Below are 23899 nucleotides of genomic sequence, written 5' to 3' on the forward strand. Positions count from 1 at the left end.
GCAAAGCATTAAAATCAAGCTCAGGGACGTCCTGAAGCCCAAGCCGAACCCAAGAAGCTGGCCCCGCTCAGCTTCTCAATGTCTTTCTTACTAGATCTTAAGAACCATGCAGCGAAGTACCCAGGTGGTGTCTCTCTTGCTCATCACTGAATTCCTTTAGTCTTTCCCAGTGGCTATCACAGTAGGCACTTAATCAGTTTGCAGCGTATTCAACTTACTTAATTCAACTTACTTATTTCTTGCTAAACAACAAGAACAACTAGTTTTTGCTCCACTCTATGGTACTTATTACATTGTTTCATTCATAAAAGCCTCATCTTCCACTGTGTTTTAGCATGTTGACCTTTTCAGAAGAGTACATACAGCTTAAGCCCAATTATTTTATATTTATATTGCAGTTCTTAAATAATTTCATCATATTTATAAACCCATTGAACAGAACACTGCTTTTGTCTGAGTTGGATATGCAGGTTTTAGTACCTTCTATTTCATTTCACAATTACCTAGGAAGTATCCCACCGTATTAACCACTGTTAGCTTTGTTTTTAAGTAAGTACTCAGCCATTCTAGAATTTTGAACTTTTTGATGTGTGAAACACTACCTTAGCTTTGGATTCCACTAGAAGCCTCCATCTTCTATACTATATGTATGGTTACAACAGGTGTGAACAGGTAAATGGTGGTTGAGTCTTTGGAACTTTATCCAACTTCTCTGTGCCCGTTTCACATCTAATGAAATAGGGATACTACTACCTACCTCACAAACTTCACTAAAGAGAATTATAGGAAGTGTCTTATATGGGCACCTAGGAAAGTCCTTAACACTTAGCAGATATACAACAGACATTAAATTTTTCTCCCTCTTATATGATAGGGTGTTGCCTGGATCTGCACGAAATGCTACCATCTACTTTTCTAATTCACCCAAGTTTTTATTGCTTACCAAGAATCACCAGATGTTAGGTGGGTTTTGAAATTCTTCTGATTTAAACATGCTAATAATCAACATGTCTCATTAATCACAGTGCTCTAGCATCAACTGAGATTTACTTCATACAGTAATTCACTCTGCCAAAATGTGCGTTCTGAAAAGATGGAGTTGCAAAATTCTCACGGTGAAATGCAACGTTTCAACGCACATGTAAACCAAACAACATTTTAAATAAAGTATTTCATTTAATTCCATGATTCATATCATGATCCTTCAGTTTAATGAATTTAGCAGGTTAATACCTGACTTATTAATAATCTTTATTAACATATTTTCCTTATTGAATACAAAATGAACCATTTACAAACTATAGTCACAACCATCAGGAGATCAAAGCCACTGAGCAAGTAGACAAGCTATAAAAAAAACTTTATTAAAAAAAATAGACAACATATGTAAACATCTTTTTCAGTCACAAAGCTTCATAATACAGCATATCAGGCCCAGGCCTCAAATCTCTGCAGTGGGAGCACCTTAACTGTTGACTAATAGTAATCAGCTTAATTTATCTTTCAGTGAGCTATTAAGTCTATGTGAAAATAAATAACCAGATTCCGCTAAGTATACCTATACACATAGAAAATCGCAAATGTACAACAGATCTCAGCAAAAAATAACTATCTGCAGTAATATGTGAGATTGAGTCCTTATATGACAATTATCTTTTCAACATAACTTCATTTCTAAATTCATCATAATGTAGAGTTGACTAAAATAAAGCTAAACAGGAACAGAGTAAAGGGACCAGACAGACGGACACCCATCACTCCCCTACCCTCACACAAAGTGCCATACACACACACACACACACACACACACACGATGTTTTGGTAGAAGCAAAACTGAAAACACAGTTTCTATATTTCGTGTTTCATGTATTACTGTAGGCATGTATTTCGTTTACTTTTAGCTGGAAGTTACATGCCCTCAAATGACTGAGTATGAAGTAGCCAACCATAGTTTCAAATGTGATACAATTTTGAGGAAACCAAATCTCTGTTAGGTAATTCAACAACCACCCAAAAGTGAAGCCAAATCATAGAATGGACCATAACACCACAAAATGTAATTAAGGACCTGAGATTGTGCTTCAAGAATTTCCTTAAGGCAAAATGTGCTTATATTAAAATAATCCTTTCATGCTCCGTTCATCATTTGCAGTGGCATACTTGTTAGATGACTAAGAGGTTCTAAAATGGCCAAATAATATAATTTTCCTCTTTTTTTTCTACTATAGGTGGATATTTTATCACACCTGATTAAATCACTGCCCTTCCAGTTATTCAGTAAACCTTAACCAAGGTAAAATTTTAAATGAAATAACAAGTAATGTTTGCAATTAAAGTTTTTCACTGTAGGGAAAATTTTAAATACTTATTGTGTGTCATCTGAATAACCATATTCTAGCGAGAGAAGCATAATAGATTTAACAAAAGAACCCAGGCAAGATTACCAAGCTCCTGGATAGCCATTTCAGTAGCTTAATAACTCAGTAGTTTATTTGTATCATAACTCTATGATTTATAAAAGTGACTCATAAAATAATTTAAAATCACTTAAAAACCTGATCTGCTATCCAAAGATTCGTTTTATAAACCCACATCTGAAAATAACTTATATTTCTCCATTCTATCACATCAGTTTGTCCCACCCAACAGATATCTAACATGTATCTACAATTAAGTGAATAACTACTATTTTAAAACACTTAAATTCTAACACTTCAATTCTAACCGTAGTGCTGTTTCTTGACTTTGCAGTGTTTCTGACTGTATTTGAGATTATTAGGATGATTATGCATTTAAATAGAGAAAAATAATATTAAATGACATGAATTTTCTTCGGCACATAACGCACGCATTGATTAATTTTTAAAGACTCTATGACAAAAGGAAAAGCTTTGCACTTCTGGATACCAAATCAATGGCTACTGATGAAGGAAGAAGGAAGATCCTTTCTACAGGGAGAACACAAAGGTTAGCGCCTCTCAACTGTATACAGTATGGTCTGAGTCAAATGTCAATGACTGGCTTTTTGAAAAATCTACTTTGGAGTTCTAATGGATAAAATTTTTAGAAGTTACATTCATTAAAGCTTTTACAAGTTACATTCAGTAAAATTTTCTCAAAGAGAGAAATAGTGCATATTTTAGGTGAGATTTGGACATACTTATGCATTATAAGCCTACTGCTGAGTTTAGGTAGTTCATATAGGACTCTCCATCTATTCTAGTCATCAAATTTTTTTTACATAGACATCTTTACTTGCTAACATCACATTACTCTTGGCTTCTTGTTGCACAAATAACAAAAAAAAAAAGGAAAGAAATGGAAAAAGGTAAAGGAAAATAGAAAACAAAAGGAAGGAAACAGGAAGGAAGGAAACAAAAATGGCGCACTCATTACAATTTCTGTGTGTACTAATAGACAAGGATATAAATGGGAACAAACAAAGCATTTAAAATTGTGCTTAAACATAGATTTACACTGTTGCACATTTGTTTTACACGTGTGTAGTATTTCAAGTTGCTAGGTAAGAATCCAGTGGAATAACAATACAGTCAGCCAACAGCAATCACATATATTTTTGGAGAAGTTAGACATCCATTACTATTTTAGTAACATGGCCACAGCTTTGAAAACACAGCAGCATAAAACAATTCAAAGGTAGACACATTGTTTTCATTTGTTCACCTTAAAAGAAAAAAAAAAAAAAAGAAATGCTTGAACAGTATAAGGCACTTAAGACAGAAATTCTTTCTCCAGTTCGTACAGAGATGGTCGGCTTGTTCTCCTCATCCTGCACAGAGGCACCGTGCAGTCCCTGCTCTGGCCTTCCACGTCGGCATCCAGTAAGGAAGGCACGTGGGGCTTAGTTCTCTCCTGGGCACCGAGGGGACAGTCAGGGGCTGGTCCTGGACCGCCCACCACAGGGCAGGCCTGTGCGGGCTGAGACTCTGTTCTCTGCGGGAAGGCCTTCGGGGCACCTACCTGGCTTCTGAGGTGGGGAGGGCGAGGCAGAGGCACCACATGGACAGCTCTCTGTTTTTCGGGCGGGACCTCACTTGGCAGGTCACTATGAGGTCCAGACGGCGAGGGGTGCGTCCCCCAAACCCACTCAGGGGGCAGCTCAGAGGCTCCGGGGGCTGAGATGAGAGCTGCACCAGCTGGTTGAGGAGGCAAAGACAGTGTGTGATTAGAAAGACAGTGACGTCGAAATCAATGGATAGCAAGGAAAATAACCAGGATGACTTCACTTAGGTGACCACCTTAAAGTGAGCTTTCACAAAAGAACCTGAACACAAACCTTACCTTTAAAATTGTTAGGATAAGAATGTTTGTTTTTATGGAAAAGTACTACAAGGTTGGAAAGACGGCTTGAACCTATGGAAACGACACCTGTAAAGAGCTAAGTCATCATCATACGCTTAGGACAATGATCATTAGAACTGTTTTATTAACAGGATAGATTTCACAATGGGTTAGACTGGACTAAAGTTAAGACTTTAAAATGATGGTGAATGTGACTGAATTCACTCTCAGATGATGATTTGAAAAAATTAATGAAAATAAGAAAGCAGATACGTTTTTACATGTTACACCCTCCCTTTTTTGTTCTGAAGAACTGACTTACTACCACTGTAGCAAATAATCATGGGCTTCAAACTAAGAAAAAAAGAATGGTTTTTTACGGGATTCTTGTGCTAGGATTTCACCATGTGCAATTATAAATTACTAATACTTTATTGCATCATAAAAGAGCAATAAACCAATTTATCTAAAGACAATGAACAATAATACGAAAAAAAATCTTGTCTAGGTGTAGCACTTAAAGAGATAAACGAAAAGATAAAGCAAATGAAAGCAGTTTCAGTTTTAATATACTTTATAACCGATCCTAGCATAACATTTTACAATCTAAAAAGCATTTTTCATATATATTATCTCAAGTAACCCTCATGATCTATATCTGAGGTAGTTGTAATTATCTTTACATACAAAAGGAATAATAGTCATTCCCCACACAGCACCTACTGTCCATTTGACTTCTTTTTTTTAAAAATTTATTTATTTATTTATTTATGGCTGTGTTGGGTCTTCATTTCCATACAAGGGCTTTCCCCAGTTGCGGCAAGCGGGGGCCACTCTTCATCGCGGTGCGCAGGTCTCACTACCGTGGCCTCTCTTGTTGCGGAGCACAGGCTCCAGACGTGCAGGCTCAGTAGTTGTGGCTCATGGGCCCAGTCGCTCCGTGGCATGTGGGATCTTCCCAGACCAGGGCTTGAGCCCGTGTCCCCTGCATTGGCAGGCAGATTCTCAACCACTGCACCACCAGGGAAGCCCTCCATTTGACTTCTATACCCCCTAAACTCAATCTCAACATAAACCTGGGCAGCAAAGCCAGGTGACACTGTGTCAAATGACCAGTTTTACTGCCAACTCTCCCACTAATTATGTGGTTCAGATTTTGGCAAATGACTTTCCTTCCTACCACGAGGGGCTTGGGGCAGTTACTCTCCAAGTGCTCTTTCTGTTTTAACATGCTATTATGCATTTAAGTTACTGAAATTTAATTATACTCTTCCAAGAATCCAAATGATAAAGTCAAACAAAAGAGTAGGGTAAAATTCAAAGATTTATGTGCACAGTGAAAACAAATTTGTAAATGTAATCACTTGGAAAAGATAAAATCAGAGAGCCATACAATTTTACAGTCTATCCTCTACAGTGGTGTCTGGTACTTTCACCCACGAATGCAGCCTACCTGGGGGCTGAGAAGCACTTCCATCAGATACGGTCCGTCGGTGATGTGCTGCTCTTTCTTTTGAAGAAGCAGCGTAAGATGCGCCCGCACGTGCTGGAACTGTGAAGGAAGGAGACAGGTTTCCCCACACACCATGATGGGTCTCCAGTCCTGGCACAGGGGTTGGCTCCTGACCCCTCCTTCCAAAGGCAGGGCAAGGATCTGGAATGGGCACCTTGGGGTCACAAGGGACGTGTGTGCTGCTCTCGAAGGAATCTTCGCCGTCAGTCTGCAGCAGGCACTTGGTGGAGAGAGAAGGCATGGACAGGAGGTTCGCGGCGCTGGACGGAGGGAGCGGGGATGGGCTGCTGGCCCCCTCGCCCGCGGCTGGCAGCCTAGTGGCGGAGTTGGCACTGCTTCGGGACTTAGGCACCCGCTGGAAGATGCCCTCGCGTTTCTTCCTTTCTTCCTTGGGCAACGGGTCTTCAGCAGCCTGTGCTTTCGCGAGCTCTCTGATGTCCAGGCCCAGAGCCACCGACGCCAGCAGCGCGGTGCAGCCGTACAGAGCAGACTCCGTCTTCTTCCTCTGGGGGGATCTGCTCAGACTGTTCGGAGGGGTCCCCTGAGGAATGCTGGTGGCAGGGCTCACCGGGGTTCTCTCCTCCCAGCTTTCAGGTTCCACCAGATTCTCTCTCTGGCCATCTTTCCAAAGAGGTAGATCAATGTAGGCTTGACTCGGTGATTTTATCTGCTTTGGCTTTCTGTGTTCCAATCCGTCTGGGGCAAGTTGTGGCTCTTCACACGCACCTACACAGAAGTATAAATACACACAGGCTAGGACCATTTTACCGTAAAAACCATGCAAGCTATACTGTAAAACAAGGCTGAAATCTAATAAATACATATTCTAAATCAAAACACATGGAGTCCCTTGCAGTTCAGCAAATGGTTCGTCCAGGAGGACCCTAAGGAAGGGGCGTCCAGGGTGCAATGACTCAGCTCCCTGCACAGGAACAGGCGAGCAAGTCCTCTGCCGTTTCCCGTCCTTCAGGAAGTGGCTCTTCACTGGCATGGAAAACAGAAACTTCTATAGAAACAAAGTCATCAAGATACAGAAATGCACATGCACAGACAGCGGCAGGAGGACACGTCAGACAAAAGGTGCCCTTGCACGTGACCTAGATAACTGGGCCATGCCCCGTTGCTACAGGAACCATACTGCGTAGAGTAGTGAAGCACACTTCAGACTATGGTGGTGCCCAGCAGCCTGTTTCAACAAGCTGCCATTAAAGCGTAGGAGCCCCGTATCAGAAGATTCTCCAGAGGTCAGAGCCCCAAAGGGTAACATATTCTGCTACTGGAGAGGAAGGTACAATTCTTATCACTTAGGGCTTAACCATGAACGACTGAAATGACGAACTCCCTCATCTGGTGTCCAGAACATCCCCGACAGAGCCACCCATGATTTCTGCAGCCTTGTGTCCACTGCACCTAAAATGTGCTCGGTTTGTTAGACCAGCCGGATGCCAGCTTTTCTCCCAACAAGCCCGTGCTCTTCCCCGCTTTTCTCCCTTCAAGCCCAGTAACTTCCTCTGCTATCTTTCTCCCCGTGTCCTCCTCCCACTGTCCCATTTCCCTCAGACAATTGTATCTCAAAATCCTGCCTGGCCCTAAGATGGCCTGACACTGCCCTTCTTCCCACATGTGGTCTCGGCTTCCGTTGAAGCCTTTCTGGTGTCGTTCGGTTTCCTCCTTTTTCTACTTTCAGGTCACAGCCAGCTGTGAGCTTCCCTGCAGGTTTCATCTTGTGAGGGGTCTTCCCCGAATAGTGCCTTCATCAAGTAGGCACGAATTGCGCTTTGATGGGTTGAATGCACGGTACATGTAACGAATAACAAATTACTAAGCCATCATTTTTTAAAAAAGAGGGTAAACGTTGTTGACAAGTAAAAGCCATAGGTTTCGAAGCACACTGAGCACTTCCTTTCCCACACTTTCCTCCTGAGCTGTCATGAACCTACACGGATCCATCACAATCTTTCCCAGTCTTCCTATGACTGACGGCATGCATTCGCAGCCCCCAAACCAAGGTGAATATAATCAATATCTACATAAGATCAAACTGTCCTTTTAGGATTCACTTAGGCATTCAGGAGATACTGAAGACTTGCTATGCACCAGGCCCTGGGAGTAGAGTGGTGAACAAACCAGATAAAATCTTTGCCTTCGAGGAGTTGACATTCTAATTTGGGGTGACAAAGAACACACACATTACGGGTGTCCATGCAGACCAATAAGAATTTCAGTGAAGAGCGATGCATAAATAAAACTGGGTACTGAGACAGAGGGATGGGGTGAGACACCACTGCAGCTAAGGCGGTCAGGGGAGGTTTTCAGGAAACGCTTGGGCTGAGACAGAAACACTTAGAAGGGTGAGGCCCCACAGGTGGAAGGTGGGAGGGGGACCTTCAGGCAGGACAGACTGTGTAAACCTTTTGCTCAGTGATCCTTCCAATGAACTGCAGGGTTAACTTAATGGAGACCCAGCTGAGTCAGCCAAATACATCCTTTTATTTCCTCCAACTGTCTTGTGGAGGAGTTATTCATAGGATCAAAATATTCTAAGAAAGAATTAAAAAATTCAGTGAAAAAAAAGCAAGAGGACTTCTCTGATTAATCCCTCTATCTGGATAAACAGTCACAAATAATGAAACTTGTGCTATAGAATTAACAGTTTTATTACTATTAATCGTTCTTCATTAGTCCTCAAACGCCATCTGATGATGAATCGTAGTGTATAATGAGAGACCCTCTTGCCTTTACAGGTGAAAAAGAGTCAGAATACAGTAATGAATCTGACATCAGAAAGCATCTACCCAGGGATCACACGGCACCTGCCTTGTGTTTACCTGAAAGTATTTATGGAGATACTTATGCTGAAACCACACACTTGTGATGAACACAGAAGAAGAAAACTAAACATGGGCAGTAGGTGATAAGGTGCTTGTAAAACTGAGCATAGCACCGATCATAAATTCAAGAAGTTTATACCGTGTTTTGCTAAAACATCTCTAATTTGACCACAGTACCAAAGGGCTGTCTTAAATTGACAAGGATAAAGACCAATTTGCTTTTCTTCAGAGTTACCCATCATTGAAGATTTCCAGCAACTTCCAAATCTCTTCAACCTTTTAATATCTGAATATTGAATAGGAATACCGAACATTGAAAGCGATGATGATTCATTTAAAACTAGAGGTTCCAAGGTAATACTCTCCAGCAGTAGTTTTCCACAACTAACCCGCCTGACAATATTTCATCAGGTCGCGGGGTGGGAATATCATCTCAGCAGAACTTCAGGGCACCTACATTTTCATATTTACTATTTCCTATACTACAGTAATTTGGTTCTATATAATAAATTATACTAATTTTTCTGGTGAAGAATAAGAGTTACAAATTCCTAATAAACAATGTGGAGCCTAATTACTTTCCGCCACGAAGACTGACAGGACAGAAGATAACTTCTGAGCTTAGTGTAGCCACTGCTACTACTCAGTACATGCGACGCTGCTAACCTTTCCCACGTCACTTCTAGAACTCTCAGAGGCTCAGTCTAACTCAAACAAATTCTATTTCCTGAAGCACATTTACCTGACTGGTCCACAAACAATGAAGCCAACGGCATGGTTTTCTGATTTTTTATTAAGATGGTTGACCAAGGACTGTTGCCATCTGAGAGAGGTCTTATTCTACAAGAGAAAAATGTTTATTTTGATATAATAGAACCATATGACACACAAATTAGGTTTTGGTGGATATACGCTAACAATATTTTTAGGTAGTAAAGAGAACATATTTGGCCTCTATGTTTTAAAGAGCTAACAAAGTACAGATAAAACCTTAACATGAGACAGAGAATCTTTTTAATTGCTTAACTAAATAATAATTGATTTAGTAGGATAAACCCAACCTAGAAATTAAATTATATTCAGGTATCTCTGTATTACTCTAATTGCTTTTTAAAAGTTAGGTCTGGCCAGTGCAATATTTAAAAGGCACTGCTATTTATCACAGTACACACTGGAATGCCACCAGATGTCACACAAGTACCTTTCTCTGCAGTCAGTTCTTTCTTTCATTTGAATGGAATTTGGACCCCAGGTACAACCCTTTTTCTTGAAACTCCTTTTTACATCTTCAAATTCTTCTTGTCGACAGACCGTGTTCCTGCCCCAAGTTTTATTGCTTTCATCTGAGGTCACTAAACAGAGAGCATCACTCATTAACCAACTAAAAAATTGTTAAGTTAAAATGAATCAAATCAGTTGTAAAACTATCTTAGTCAAAACGTGTAAACAATTGAGAAACATGAAAACAACGAAGAAATTATTTCCTTCACCCTACCACTGGCAAACTTCTATCTCTAATCATAAGAGCAAGAAAAGTGAACTAAATTAAAAGATACAAATTTGAGGTAAATTAGCTATAAAGAGTTGATTATTTATTTATCTATGTATTTAACATTATGCAACAGTTAGGATTTCATTTTATTTGGAGGAAAAAAGGTCAAATTGAATGGTTAACTGAAAACAAACTTAGTACTTAATTTTTTAACCAAATCAAAATTTTGAACCTAAGGAACAAAGGTATATTTTAAAATTGCAATTTAAGCCAATTTTTCATTAGTCATCACAACTGTTTGGCTTCAATTACCTTTAAAAATCTGAACGTATGTAAGTTTCCCCACATCTTGCCTTATTTCATCCCCTCTCGGGAGGTTTACACTCACGTCTAACACCCACATGTTGCTGACACACGTATATGCCACCCCCCCAGCCTCGCTGTGCACCGACAGTTGGCTTGGGAATCACTGGGAGAGTGGCTGTCATTACTACACACTTAGAAAACAACCCCGTCACACACCAGAGGTTCTAAAAACACAACTGAAAACATTATGACATACCCACACAGGGGGTAAAAATATCCGCTTTGGGTCTAATTGAAACTCTCACAGTGCGAGGATGCCAGATCAATTAGTATATTTATTTTTTCCACTAGGCTGAACACTCTAAAACCAAAATACTAAGTGGTATTCTGAAGGACAGATCTTCCCCGACTTATGATGGGGTTACATCCGATAACCCATCGTAAGTTAACAATATCATAAGCTGAAAACGTGTTTGATACACCTCACCTACGAAACATCATGGCTTAGCCCTGCCCACCTTGAATGTGCTCAGAACACTTACACTAGTCTACAGTTGGGCAAAATCACCTAAAGCAAAGCCTATTTTATAATAAAGTCAAATGTCTCGTGTGACTTACTGAATGCTGTACTGAAAGTGAAAAACAGAGTGCTTATGTGGGTACAGAGTGGTTGTGAGTGTACGGGTCGTTCACCCTTGTGATGGCGGGCTGACCGGGAGCTGTGGCGCACTGCCCAGCGTCACGAGGGAGGATGGTACCCAGTATCACTGCCCAGGAAAAGATCAAAATTCAAAATTCGAAGTATGGTTTCCACTGAATGTGAATCACTTTGCACCATCATACAGTCAAAAAACCCTAAGTCGAACCACCCTAAGTGGAGGGCTGTGTGCATTAGGTTGGTCAACACAGACCAAATTCAAGCTAAATTTCAAAAAGCAAAATATTTTTTTCCTTACAAAACAATGAAACGAATGGAAGTAACCTTGAATTCCTGATTTCGGCTTTCAAAGCATCCATAAAGAGGCTACTGATATAACTAGGTCATGCAAATGTTGCAGGCAGGCGTTTAACAAAATGTCTCACGATACTGTTTCACTTTCTACTCTGTGGCCTGGTCACATCACCGATTGCGTGGCATCTAAAAATCATTTATTGTGAGAACAAGAAAATGAGACTAAGGAAGACAAGACCAAATCTTGCTTTCCAAATAGTTCTGACACCTCCTAAATATCATAGGGTTAGAACCGGCTATGAAGGTCTGCGTAAGTTGGATCCAAGTCCGTGAGTGACAGAAAGCCGCCCAGAAGCCCCCCGTGGGGGAGAAAGCTCACGCTGTATTGCCCGGAGCCGGGGGATCACCGTGGGGCTGCTCGGCGTACTGAAGCTGCTGCTATTCAGGCTCCTCCGTTTGTCCAAGTTGGGGGAGGCCTGCACGGTTATTTTGTGCTGGAAATCTGTCAGATATGGGAAAAAAAAAAAAAAGAGAACTGAGAGTCCATGGTTTTAAGTTACTTCCGTAGCCCCAGCTTTCGCACATGGCAATCAAAGCAGGAACTGCCAGACAGTAAGAATATGGGTGTATCTCAGAGTCTGTTCCTACTTTCTTACTTATCTTCCATTCAGGGCTCATGTCCGTAAACAATGACTCAGAGTCATGACGCATTAGGCACGGGGAGAGACGCATGCTCACAAGGAAATGAACTATTACTGCGTATTGCAGAACTCACGGTCTTCCGGGAAGAAGGAGTTACCTTCATTCAGTCTGATAGAGTGGAAAACAAAATCGAGATGGGAGACACCCTGGGTTTACATGAGTCCTGGTTCTGTCACTAACAGACTACAGACCCCAAACTAGTCACGAGCCTCTCGGCGCCGGTCCCTGCGGTTGTTGGCTAGAATAGCAGACACCTCCCAGGGTTGCCGTGGTGATTAGAACGGAAAGCGGACGTTGTGCGGGGCTCCGGACACGCTACCCCAACGTTTACTGCTTAGCCCGTCACATTTCCACATGACCATCCACTCTTCATCAGCCTTCCTCAACATTCAGGTCTGTTTCTTTGGGTCTTCCTTTCCTGTTGCAGGCTCCCATGTCACAGAAACTTACATTAAGTACATTTTTATGCTTTTCCCCTGTGGATCTGGCTTTGTCGGTTTAATTTTCAGACCCAGCCAGGGTCAAGAGAAACTCCCCCTTGCCTGCAGTTGAAAGCGTTTTGTGGTCAAGGTACGTACAAATGATGGTTACTATTACCTAACTGTAATATAGGGTAGCTGTCGTGCCAGAGATATGCCAAGAACTACGGGAATATACGGAAGAAAAGTCATATTACCAGAGGAAAGAGGAGGGTGTCTGGGAAAACCCTGTAAACTGCCAGAAAAATTATCAGAAACTTAGAAGCAGGTAAAAGAAATGACTGGATGTTCTTTCAGTGCAGTGCCGAGCTTAACCTCTGACTGATTTTCTATTGACTGGGCTATTTTCACAACTCAGTAGGAGCAGAGGTTAACTTGTAGATTTTGTCTGGTGATGATGCAAATAGCTGCTGTCTGGTGTAAAAGAAAATCCCGAAGGTGATGATTTATTGCTGTATTGGGTTTGTGTTTAGCCTAGCAATCTAATCCTAACATTTCTTTACTAAGTTGACCATGAACACTTAGCTCCTCAAATTCTCATGTGAACCAATTTTAACGGGTTCCCTCGTTAATTAATAAGTTGAATAAAATCATTGACACATGTTCATTTCACATATGCAAGACAGCTATAATTTGCCTTTTTGAAAATTAAAGAACTTTAAAGAACCACCTGGTATTTGAAATGAGGAGTTTGAATTTGGTAGGCAAGACATCTATCCAACTACTCATGCTAGAAATTTGAAACTTTTCTTGATATTGTGTTCTCCCTGACCCTCCATATCCAGTCAAACACAAAATATCTTGTAAAACTCTGTTATATATTCTTCTTAGAGTTATAGTTGAGAAATTTATATTCTAGGTTCTGGAATCAGCAAACTCCAGATGTGAACGAATCCCAGCTTATCACTTACTAGCCATATGAATTTTGGGAAAGTAACTTAATCTCTTTTAAGTCACAGCACCTTCATTGACAAAAATGGAAAAGATAATTATTCCTATTTCATAGGACAGTTAGGAAAAATTAAATATAAATAAGTACAGAAAATACTTAAGTACAGGGCTCAGGACATAATAAATGCTCAACACACACTGGTGATGCTTTCTGTTCTATTTCCACTGCCACCATCATTTCATGCCGAGGCTGCTACAATCCCTTGATCGATCTTTCAGCATCTCTGTTTGGCCCCTCTGGTCTACCTCACAGCAGGCAGATGTCTTCTTAAAAATGCATGGCTGACTATCATTCCCCTGCTTAAAATCCCTCAAAGGCTTTTCATCCTTCTTAAAGTTACAGGTCAAAATCATAACAGCCTCTCCAGTCCCCTGCAAATCAGAGTCTGGGCTCCTTGTGCCACCCTAGCCTCATTGTGCCCTGCTTTCCCATCACTCGCCGTGGTCTACACCAGGGGTCAGCAAACTTTTCCTAAGAAGTGCCACACAGTAAATATTTTAGTTTCTACGAGCCATACGGTCTGATGGAGCGAGAAAGCATTCCCACGAACACATAAATGCGTGTGTTCCAATGCGACTCTATTATGGACGCTGCAGTTTACCTTTCCTGCAATGTTCATGTGTCAGAAAATCGTTTTTTCTAGTATTTAAATGTTCTTAGCTTGTGAGCTATACAAAACAGGCGGGAGGCTGGATTTGGCCCAGGGGGCAGAGTCAAGCCACACTGGTCTTTTTTCAGTTCCTGGAAGAAATCAAGTTTCTTCGCAGGTGTTCCCTGCCTGTTCCCCTCGTGTTTGGTAAATTCCTACTTCGAGTCTCCATTTAAATGTTTCTTTGTGAGGAAGCTGTCTGTGATCTCCTTAGACCAGGAGACATCTCTCTACTAATCAGTCATATGACTTTTCCTTCACAGTAGTTAATAATTACAGCAAAAAAATAAGCATTTGTTTAATTATTAGCTTAAGGCTGCCCCCAGTACAATGTCAGCTCTCTACGTTGGGGGGAAGGAGTCAGCTGCCATCACTGTGACAACCCCAAACGTGCACAGGGCCTTGCACAGGAAAGGTGCTTAGCAAATCTCAAAAGGTGCTGAATGAACGTCTTCTCTGTTTAAGATTACAAGTAACATATATGCGTTAGTATACGATATTTGTTTTTCTCTTTCTGACTTACTTCACTCTCTACGACAGACTCTAGGTCCATCCACATCTCTATAAATCTCTGCAAATGACCCAATTTCGTTCTTTTTTATGGCTGAGTAATATTCCATTGTATATACATGTGCCACATCTTCTTTATCCATTCCTCTGTTGAGGGACGCTTAGGTTGTTTCCATGTCCTGGCTATTGTAGATAGTGCTGCAATGAACATTGGGGTGCATGTGTCTTTTTGAATTATGGTTTTCTCTGGGTATCTGCCCATATATGTGGAATCTAAAAAAATGGTATAGATGATCTTATTTGCAGAGCAGAAATAGAGACACAGACATAGAAAACAAATGTATGGGTACCAAGGGAGGGGTGGTGGGATGAATTGAGAGATGGGGATTGACATATATACACTATTGATACTATGTGTAAAATAGATAACTAATGAGAATCTACTGTATAGCACAGGAAACTCTATTCAATGCTCTGCGGTGACCTAAATGGAAGGAAATCCAAAAAAGAGGGGATATATGTATATGTATATCTGATTCACTTTGCTGTATAGCAGAAACTAACACAACATTGTAAAGCAACTATACTCCAATTAAGAAAAAAGATTACAAGTAACACAGGGGCAGTGATCATGTTGTGAAGACAAAGCAAATGGAAACGACATGCCAGATGGGAGGCTTTGTCCATCTACCATCTACGTGAGCAAGAAAGACTTGACTGGGCAGAGCGGTTAAGGAAAGGAAGGAATGAATGCAAGAAAGCAGATCATCAGGGCAGACGACTAACTGAACTGCGGGGAGGGGGAGTAGGTAGGAAAAGAAAGAAGTATTCTTATCCAAAGATATGAAACAATTTAGACTGAAGTGCGTTATAAAGGTTCAACTGGCCCTGTGGTCTGTCCGCACACTGTGGATGAGCCCCCAGCCCAGGGCAGAAGGCAGGCTGCTCTTGCAGGCCTCAGCACCCGAACACAGAATCAGGCCGCGGCATCTGAATGGCAAACCATGGGGAACAAGTGATGGGAGAAGAGATGCCAGGCACAGGTCAGGGAAACAGCACGGAAGGTTTTAAGGCCAAGGGCGAGTTACAAAGGCACAAGACTGGACTTCAACAATCCCTAAGATTTGGAGTGATTTTGGTCTTCTGAAAAAAATCTAAATACTTTCACCCAAGGGGAAAAAAAGGCGCTCTGTGCTTTAAACATAAACAAAATATTCTTTATGATAAACATCCTTGTCCCTATGAAATGGGGAAAGGTTGATTCTGTCCTAGTTACACATTTAGGAAAACTTAGGCTGAACTGTTAGGGGGCCCTGGCCAATGTCCAGTTTTTCTCTGGACTGCTTGCTAGACGTGTTCTCAAGGTATCTGCTCACGGCAGGTTATCATGTGGGCCACAGGCTTTTGAGTGAACCTGTACTTGTATTTCCCCTGTCAATATTTATGTTTCATTAAGGCCACTGACGCGGCTCAGTGGGAATCATCATTTTTACAGTAGAAGTTGCAGTATTCTTTGAAGAGTCCTGGTGGAGCTTTCGCCTTCTCTCCCTATGGGCGTACACACACTCACTCACACTCACGCATGCTGGGCAGGACTCTGGCACTTCTGAAATGGCTGAAGTGAGAATACCACGGCTTTAGAGACACGCCGACTTCTGAAAGCTTCAAAACCTCTTTGACCTGTTTTGTATGTTCTAAAAACACAACTTTGGTTCACAATAAACATAATACAGTGGGAGTGATACAAAGTGGTAACAATATAAAAATATCTGCCATGATCGTTCTTGTTCGTTCTACAAATTCCAAGAATGCACAAATATAATTTACAAACTCTTAGATTATGCTGTCTCATTTTATAAGCATTTATCTTCCTTATTTGGTAGCTATGCAGGACTGCCAGCAGGAATAATTACATTTGAGTTTTCTGGCAGTAAGTCACCATAGCTATAAATAGCCATAAGATTCAAAGCTACCACCAGTGATTCTGAAGGACAAAATTACAATAATTAGATAATTATTCACATTTAATAACAAATTTTTGAAAGATCCACAGGCATAAATATTAAGAACCAGTTTGTAGGAGTCTCAAATATGTTTCTGAGAAATTCTTTAAGCTAGTTACACATGGAAAAAATCCTGCAAAAGGGGTTCAAGTAATTTGGTATGCCGAAAGGAAAGTATCACCACCCTTCAATCTATCACCTATCAGCCGTTTCTTCCTTAAAAATGTACCATTAAATAGTACTAAAATCTGCTACCTCAAAGAATTTTCTAACAGATGATAATATCAGAATCAGCTAACTCCCATGAACTTAAGGTACAAATAATTGCTTTCTCTACTGAGCAAGATTCCTGAAGGAGAAAAATAATTATTTTTATAGTTATCATTCTTTTCTTTGGATCTTTGGGTGTGTGTCCTACTTTGGGATGTTGGGCAAGTAACCCCTGGGTGTGTATGTGTGTGTGTGGAGAGGGGCGTGTAGAGCTGGGGGATTCGAATGAGAAAAATAGTTTCCCTAATGGTACCAGTGCCACAACAATGTAGCACCATCTTGTGGGCAGAAGAGGTAACTGCCACCCTAAATTATAGAAGCTGCAGTTCATTCCTTCAAAATGGATCAGGATTAGTAGATTTTATGGGTTATGTTTTAACTAGAATCTTTTATTAAGCGGCACAAGGTAAAGTAATGTGTACCTAAAAGGACCCCTCTATTCTCAGAAATAGAAAAGGCAAATAGTACAATCCAGGAATAATATAAATCTAGCAAAAATAGTAAAATATATTCAATTTGCGCTGAATAAATGCAGGGTATAGCCAAGCAACATTTGAGAAGAAGAACCTCGGGAATCCTGAGATATTTTATTTAATCACTCTCCCATGAAGATTACGGAATCACTGGAATGATTTCATTGTTTCTCCCAAGTTTATTTTCCATCAATTTCTAATTAGCTCCCCCATCCAAAGTTTTGCAAGGAAATCCATAAATATTAATTATGGTAACACAGTCACAGTGCAGACAGAAGAATGCTGATACAGCTCAGGACTGGAGAAGAAAACTCACACTGAGTGCCTCTCTGAATTTTTCTATCGTCTATATTGAAAGCAGAAGCCTCGTCATAAAGAAAATATTCTAAATTATGTCTGATATATCAGACAGTCCAGTGAATGGTCCTTCAAGTTACACTTTGGCTAAAAGCAAATATTAGAAAAGAACCTGGAAAAGTACCTTTTTCGTTCCCAGAGGGGGCGAAGGTAAAATGAATTAAGGACCCATTGCCTCTTCTCACTTCATCAAAACACGTAATCAATAATGTACACTGTGTACTCCTGACTACCCCATTCCAGCAATTTTCTGATCAATTGAGGACTTCTGCCATAACCTAAAAGATCACAGTACGCTGCAAGGCTTCTAGGATTTTGCAGTAAGTATTTTTACAAGACAATTTATACATACTTTGTATAAAACAAAACTGTTGTTACTGTTATTTAAATCAAATTTCCACACCATTACCAAACATCTCAGGAAAACACTAGAATCCATGAGGAACACTCTAAGATGTAATACATATAGAGAGAGACACAGAGAGAGGTAGAAACAGATATATAGACCTTACTGCACATTCTATACAGGTGCAGCCAGCTCTTAGTTCTGTCACCGTCCTTTCCTGTTAGAAAGAACTGCAAAACACAGGCGGACATCTGGTGTCCCCTTAAGCAAAGTATAACACATAACATCAAAGAACTTAATTTCGTGAACTAACATATGTTTGCTCTTTTGTATTCTGTTTAGTTTCTCCTAACACGTATTCCTTCTATGTTATTGTCACAATGGTTTAAAAATATTTTTAAAAGCTTCCCTAGAATTACTGGTTCGTTCTCATACCTCAACGATTTTGAACCCTCAAATGAAAGTGGGCGTGTAACCGAGGCACTAGATACACTTTGCTGAGGGTGTGAATAGCAACCTTAGTGCCCCAGATCACAGCCCTGCGATCCTTGTGGAAGCAACAAACTTAGTGACAAAACCTAAGTATGTTCAGATTTTAAAAGGTAATTGTAGCCAAACAGTTATGATGACTAATGAAAAGTTGGCTTAAATTACAATTTTAAAATATACCTCTGTTCTTTAGGTTCAAAACATTGATCTGGTTAAAAAATTAGGTACTAAGATTGTTTTAAGTTAAATGTTCAATTTGACTTTTTTTTCCCCCAAATAAAATGAAATCCTAACTGTTGCATAACGTTAAATACATAGATAAATAATCAGCTCTTGCTGCTAATTGACCTTGCATTTGTACCTTTTAATTTATTCCACTTTTCTTGCTATTACGATTAGAGACAAGAAGTTTGCCATGGGTAGGGTGAAAGAAATCACTTCTTCATTGTTTTCATGTTTCTTAATGATTTACACGTTTTGCGTAAGATAGTTCTGTGCTGGATTTTCACCATGCCGAGTGATGCCGGTTCAGTGCAATCATCTAAAGAGGAATTAATTCTGCTTTGATTTCCAAAGGAGTATATCAATGTCTCCACTAACAGGAGAGGACGCTTGGGGTGGGATTCGCAGCACCCAGTGGCCTGCGGTGCACGCCCTCCCTAGGCCGTTTCACCCGTGAAAACTCATTAGGTCATTACTACGACCACGAACTGAAGCAAGAGATGAAGACCTCATTCGTTCGATGCTTTAAAATCTCACTCGCCCAGTTCTGATGAAACAAAGAAGCGGGCGGGAGGGATGACCACCCGAGTCTTAGGGAACGTGGGGACAAGGTCGTACCTGAAGGTAAGCTGATCCGACGCCCGTCTTTGAGCTTCAGGCGGCTCCTCTTAAACTTGCCCTTCCTCTTCTTGACGTTGGGCCGCTCCTGGCTCAGCTGGAAGATGAGGATGTTGAGCTCGCGCTCCAGCACGTCGATCTCCCGCGCCGCCAGCTGCTGTTCGCGCCGCCTGAGCAGTTCCTCCTGCGACTTCTGCTGCAGGGCGGCCCGCGTCAGCTCCTCCTCCCGGGACCGCAGCTCCTGCCGCAGGGGACAGCGCCACCGTCACCTGGGGCTGCCGCGTCCTGCGCGCGCAGCTGCACCGCCCGCCCCCTGCAGGTCCCCCGGACAGCGCCCCCTGCAGCCAGGATGGGCCGCGCTGGACCGCAGCACATCCGGGACTCTCCCTCCGGTCCCTCTAGGGTTTTTTTTGTTTCATGGTTTTGGGGGTTTTTTTTTAGGGGGGCGGGGCGGGGGGGGCAGATTGTCTTATTTAATTGATGGCTCCTGTTTTATTAGGGGCCACGAGCATCATTAAGTGGCAGGTTTTGAGCCTTACCATGTGGTTTCTCAGATTTGCCCTTCTTCAGGGAAGGTTCTTTATGAAACTTTTACCCACCTTTTTCCAAGCCCAACTCAAAAGAAGGCAGATAAGCATCCCCTGAGGCTGAGGCACAGCGGGCTCATGCTGTGACACGCGCAGGCTACACCCCATCCACAGGGACGCACACAGGACACCTGGCCACAGCGTCAGGTGTGAAGAGCGTCAAGCCGTGGGCCCCAGGTCCCATAGGTCTGTGGCCCTTCTGGTTTTACGGCCCGAAAAGAGTCATCACACTTTGTTATCGTCTGTGGCCTGTACAATCACCTGACACATAAGATGTACATCAAAACACAGAGACCAAGTATCGATGTGAAAGTCCCATTTAAAATGAAAGCCAAGGGCTTCCCTACCGGCACAGTGGTTGAGAATCTGCCTGCCAATGCAGGGGACACGGGTTCGAGCCCTGATCTGGGAAGATCCCACATGCCGCGGGGCAACTGGGCCCGTGAGCCACAGCTACTGAGCCTGAGCTCTAGAGCCCGTGAGCCACAACTACTGAGCCTGCGCGTCTGGAGCCTGTGCTCCGCAGCAAGAGAGGCCGCGACAGTGAGAGGCCCGCGCACAGCGATGAAGAGTGGCCCCCGCTCGCTGCAACTAGAGAAATCCCTCGCACAGCAACGAAGACCCAACACAGCCAAGAATAAATTTTAAAAAATAAATAAATTTAAAAATAAATAAAATAAAATGAAAGCCAAAAGGGAAAGCTTGACTAATTAAAGGATAGTTCTTCTCGTCAGCAAAGACTGTGGCGGTTCCGATGTTTTTCCTTAGGGTATTTAAGAATTTGCTTAGGGAATTAACACACCGTGGTGGAGAGGTTAAGCGGAAAAACAAAGCGAACGTGGCAGGGGTCAGGTGAAGGCCCATCAGAAATGAACACGCAACATCGCTAAAATGATAAGCCACTGGAAAATATAGTCAGTACACAGAGAACTTATCAGGATCCCATGGATGGATGGAAACTGTCACTTTATGCACAGATATCATGAATTAGCTAACAAAAGTCCCTCTGTCGTGATACTGACTGATTAAAATGTAACTTCCTCTCGGTTTTGGTTTTAGAATGACTGAACTTGTAAGAAACAGAAAATCTATGAAGAATACATTTATTCCTAGTAGAGAAAATTTATTCAGTAGTAAAACTGAGAACTCTATTGTTCTTTTTTTTTTTAAATTTATTTATTATTTATTTTTGGCTGTGTTGGGTCTTTGTTTCTGTGCGAGGGCTTTCTCTAGTTGCGGCAAGCGGGGGCCACTCTTCATCGCGATGCGCGGGCCTCTCACTATCGCGGCCTCTCTTGTTGCGGAGCACAGGCTCCAGACGCGCAGGCTCAGTAGTTGTGGCTCACGGGCCCAGTTGCTCCGCGGCATGTGGGGTCTTCTCAGACCAGGGCTCGAACCCGTGTCCCCTGCATTGGCAGGCAGATTCTCAACCACTGCGCCACCAGGGAAGCCCCTATTGTTCTTAATCTACATCCGCATTCTTACTCCATTTCTGTAAAGTGTTCCGTCCTTTACCAGAGACATAAATATTCCTTTCCGTGCTGACCTGCTTTCTCTTCCAGACTAGCCTGCCATAAATCAAGCACTCCCATAGAAAGCAAGGCATCTGCAAACTTTTGGTTCCACTGCTCCAGACAAACTTAATCTTAGGATATCCTAATGCCAAAAACTTTGTGAGAAGCTCCGCCTTCTCAGGTGCAGCTTTGGGCTGTGAGCTTTGAGAGCTATGAGTATGGTGTGAACATGTCACACTTCATACAAGCAGGCCGCTTTCCAGAGGCCACCTCAAAAGTACTGATGTGTGAAGAAACAGTGCAAGACAGAGGCTCATGGAAGGAACGAGAGCTGGGCCATGGGACTGGAGTCATAAAGGAAAATAAACGCAGAGGGCCACCCTCCCACAGACAAATATGATAGTATCAAGAAGAAAAGGAGAGCCCTAAAAATAAAGATTCTTGATTCAGATCAAACCAATTCTGAACTTACAGTAATTCTACCAAAGTGGACCGAAATTCACCTCTGAAACATTCTTTATTTTTTCTAAACAAACTTCATAAACAAAATGGCAGGAGAAATGATTTTCTTAAGACCAACTGATATTCAAATTACTTCTGCTAATAAATATCAGCTGATTTTTATAGAGGAGAACAGTATTTCTTCACTACATTGTGCCAGATATAAATGACTATTTATTACTTGAAAAAAAAAAAAAGAAAATGTTACCTGTTAAAAAAAATTCTGGAATCCATTATTTAACTGGTGGCTTTCTTCAACCAGTTTGTCCAAATTGGAGATTTTACTGTAGTGTATTTGGGGACAGAGGCTCATTTCCAGTCAGCTTCTAATTTCTAACTCATTACCATCTGCCCTTTTGTTAAGATATTACTTTTCAGTCGTGTAGATAACAATCCAATTAGCTATTGTGAAATGAAATGGCATGAGGAAGAGATAAAGGCAGTAAATTCACTTAGGCTTTTTGTGTTACTGCTACAGCAATTGCATAAGAAACCATTTTAAATTCCAGGTCCCAAACCAAAATGTGAATCCCCTTGCAATGACTTTATAAATTAAAAAAAAAAAAAAAAAAAATCACTCGCCCAAGACTTCATAAGAGAAAAAAATATCATGAGAGAAAGCAGCCAAAGTACTCTTCCTTCTGAATGAATTTTAAAAGTCAAAAGTGTGTTAAAAAAAAAAAAAAAAAGTCTGGGGTATTAGAAGCCCTTTGGATACTTTGAAATTATGAAGCACACAAAAACATTCTTTTGGTCGCTGAGATCACTCCTCAAGTACTACGTGTTTAATTGCTCGGCACAGGCCATTTAATAATGGAAAATCTGAATTCCTGGCAGTAGGTGTTAATCATTAACAGTGACAGGCCTTCGTACAGTGGTTCAAAGACAGGTGCACGCACCCGATGCACAGAGACAGACACACAGAGATAAGAAGCCAGGAATCTGGGGAGGAACCGGTATCTATGGCGGCTACAGTTTACTGAATAACACAGAGCACAGTCAAGTCACTGACCGTTAATTCCAAGCCGGACGCCGCCTACCTTCAGCAATCAGTGAACAAGAAAGGGAGATAGAGCACGTCTACCGTGCTTTTGACTCCATCAAAAAAGATGCAATTAGAAACCTTGGGGGGGGGAAAAAAAGGACTATGTATTCTTTCATCGTAAATCAAAGGCTCACAAGATACCATAAATGCTGTACTTCAGAAAGCACTGCACAGAAATCACGTAAAAAGAAAAAGAAAAGATACCACTAGAGAGAAAGTGAATCCAAAGAACAACAAGGAAACTACTTCTAAGACTTCAAAATGGAGTAAGAGGAGACATCCATTCTTGAAGCATGCTTTTTTTGATTTTTACACCACATATGATAACAATTAACTCACTGAATGTGCCTCTATCCTACAGTTTCATAAATAATTATCAAGAATTAAAAATAAGAGTTTAAAATAATAATAGTTATTAATAACATTGCTTCCACACTTAAAATTCTGTGATTTCAAGTTTTATCCTTCCTCCAAGTCCTCTCCCATTCCCAAATGTTTTTACTTCTGTTATTAAACATCTAATTTTAGAATTCCTGAAAACCATTTGGGGAGGTGTATCAAAACAAAACAAAACAAAAACCAGACTCTTTCCTCTGTCATTTTAAGTCAACGAAATGTATTAAAGTATCTAAAAAACATATGAATAATATCACTGATAGTAATCCTTCAAAGAACTGCAGGATTTAAAAAGTAACGCGCTCAGTCCTTTTCCAGTATGACTACGGCTCAGAGCCCCGTTTCCCAAACGCCCGGGGCCGGGGATGGGGAGGGCGGTGCTGCCGGGAG

General features: G+C 41.4%; 1 protein-coding gene across 10 annotated transcripts in view; it reads right to left on the minus strand.

The window, feature by feature from the left end:
* The window catches only part of MAP3K21 (mitogen-activated protein kinase kinase kinase 21), a 134098-nt gene that overhangs the window by 81957 nt on the left and 28242 nt on the right, over positions 1 to 23899 (minus strand). For 8 of the 10 annotated variants that reach the window (XR_014249062.1, XR_014249063.1, XR_014249064.1 and 5 more), the window contains exons 5-10: positions 19467 to 19707; positions 11776 to 11898; positions 9848 to 9998; positions 9389 to 9486; positions 5756 to 6541; positions 3982 to 4157 (exon numbers count right to left, since the gene is read on the minus strand). Coding sequence is in view for 6 of the 10 variants with exons in the window: in XM_082407584.1 (XP_082263710.1) it covers positions 3982 to 4157; positions 5756 to 6541; positions 9389 to 9486; positions 9848 to 9998; positions 11776 to 11898; positions 19467 to 19707 (1575 nt within the window). In the remaining 4 variants the exon portion in view is untranslated. Of the gene's footprint in view, positions 1 to 1343; positions 4158 to 5755; positions 6542 to 9388; positions 9487 to 9847; positions 9999 to 11775; positions 11899 to 19466; positions 19708 to 23899 lie in introns of those variants that run through there. The other 2 variants (XM_082407583.1, XM_082407585.1) reach the window with 2 other exon arrangements.

This window comes from Balaenoptera borealis (genome assembly GCF_965194805.1).
Source record: "Balaenoptera borealis genome assembly, chromosome: 10".
Taxonomy (NCBI): domain Eukaryota; kingdom Metazoa; phylum Chordata; class Mammalia; order Artiodactyla; family Balaenopteridae; genus Balaenoptera; species Balaenoptera borealis.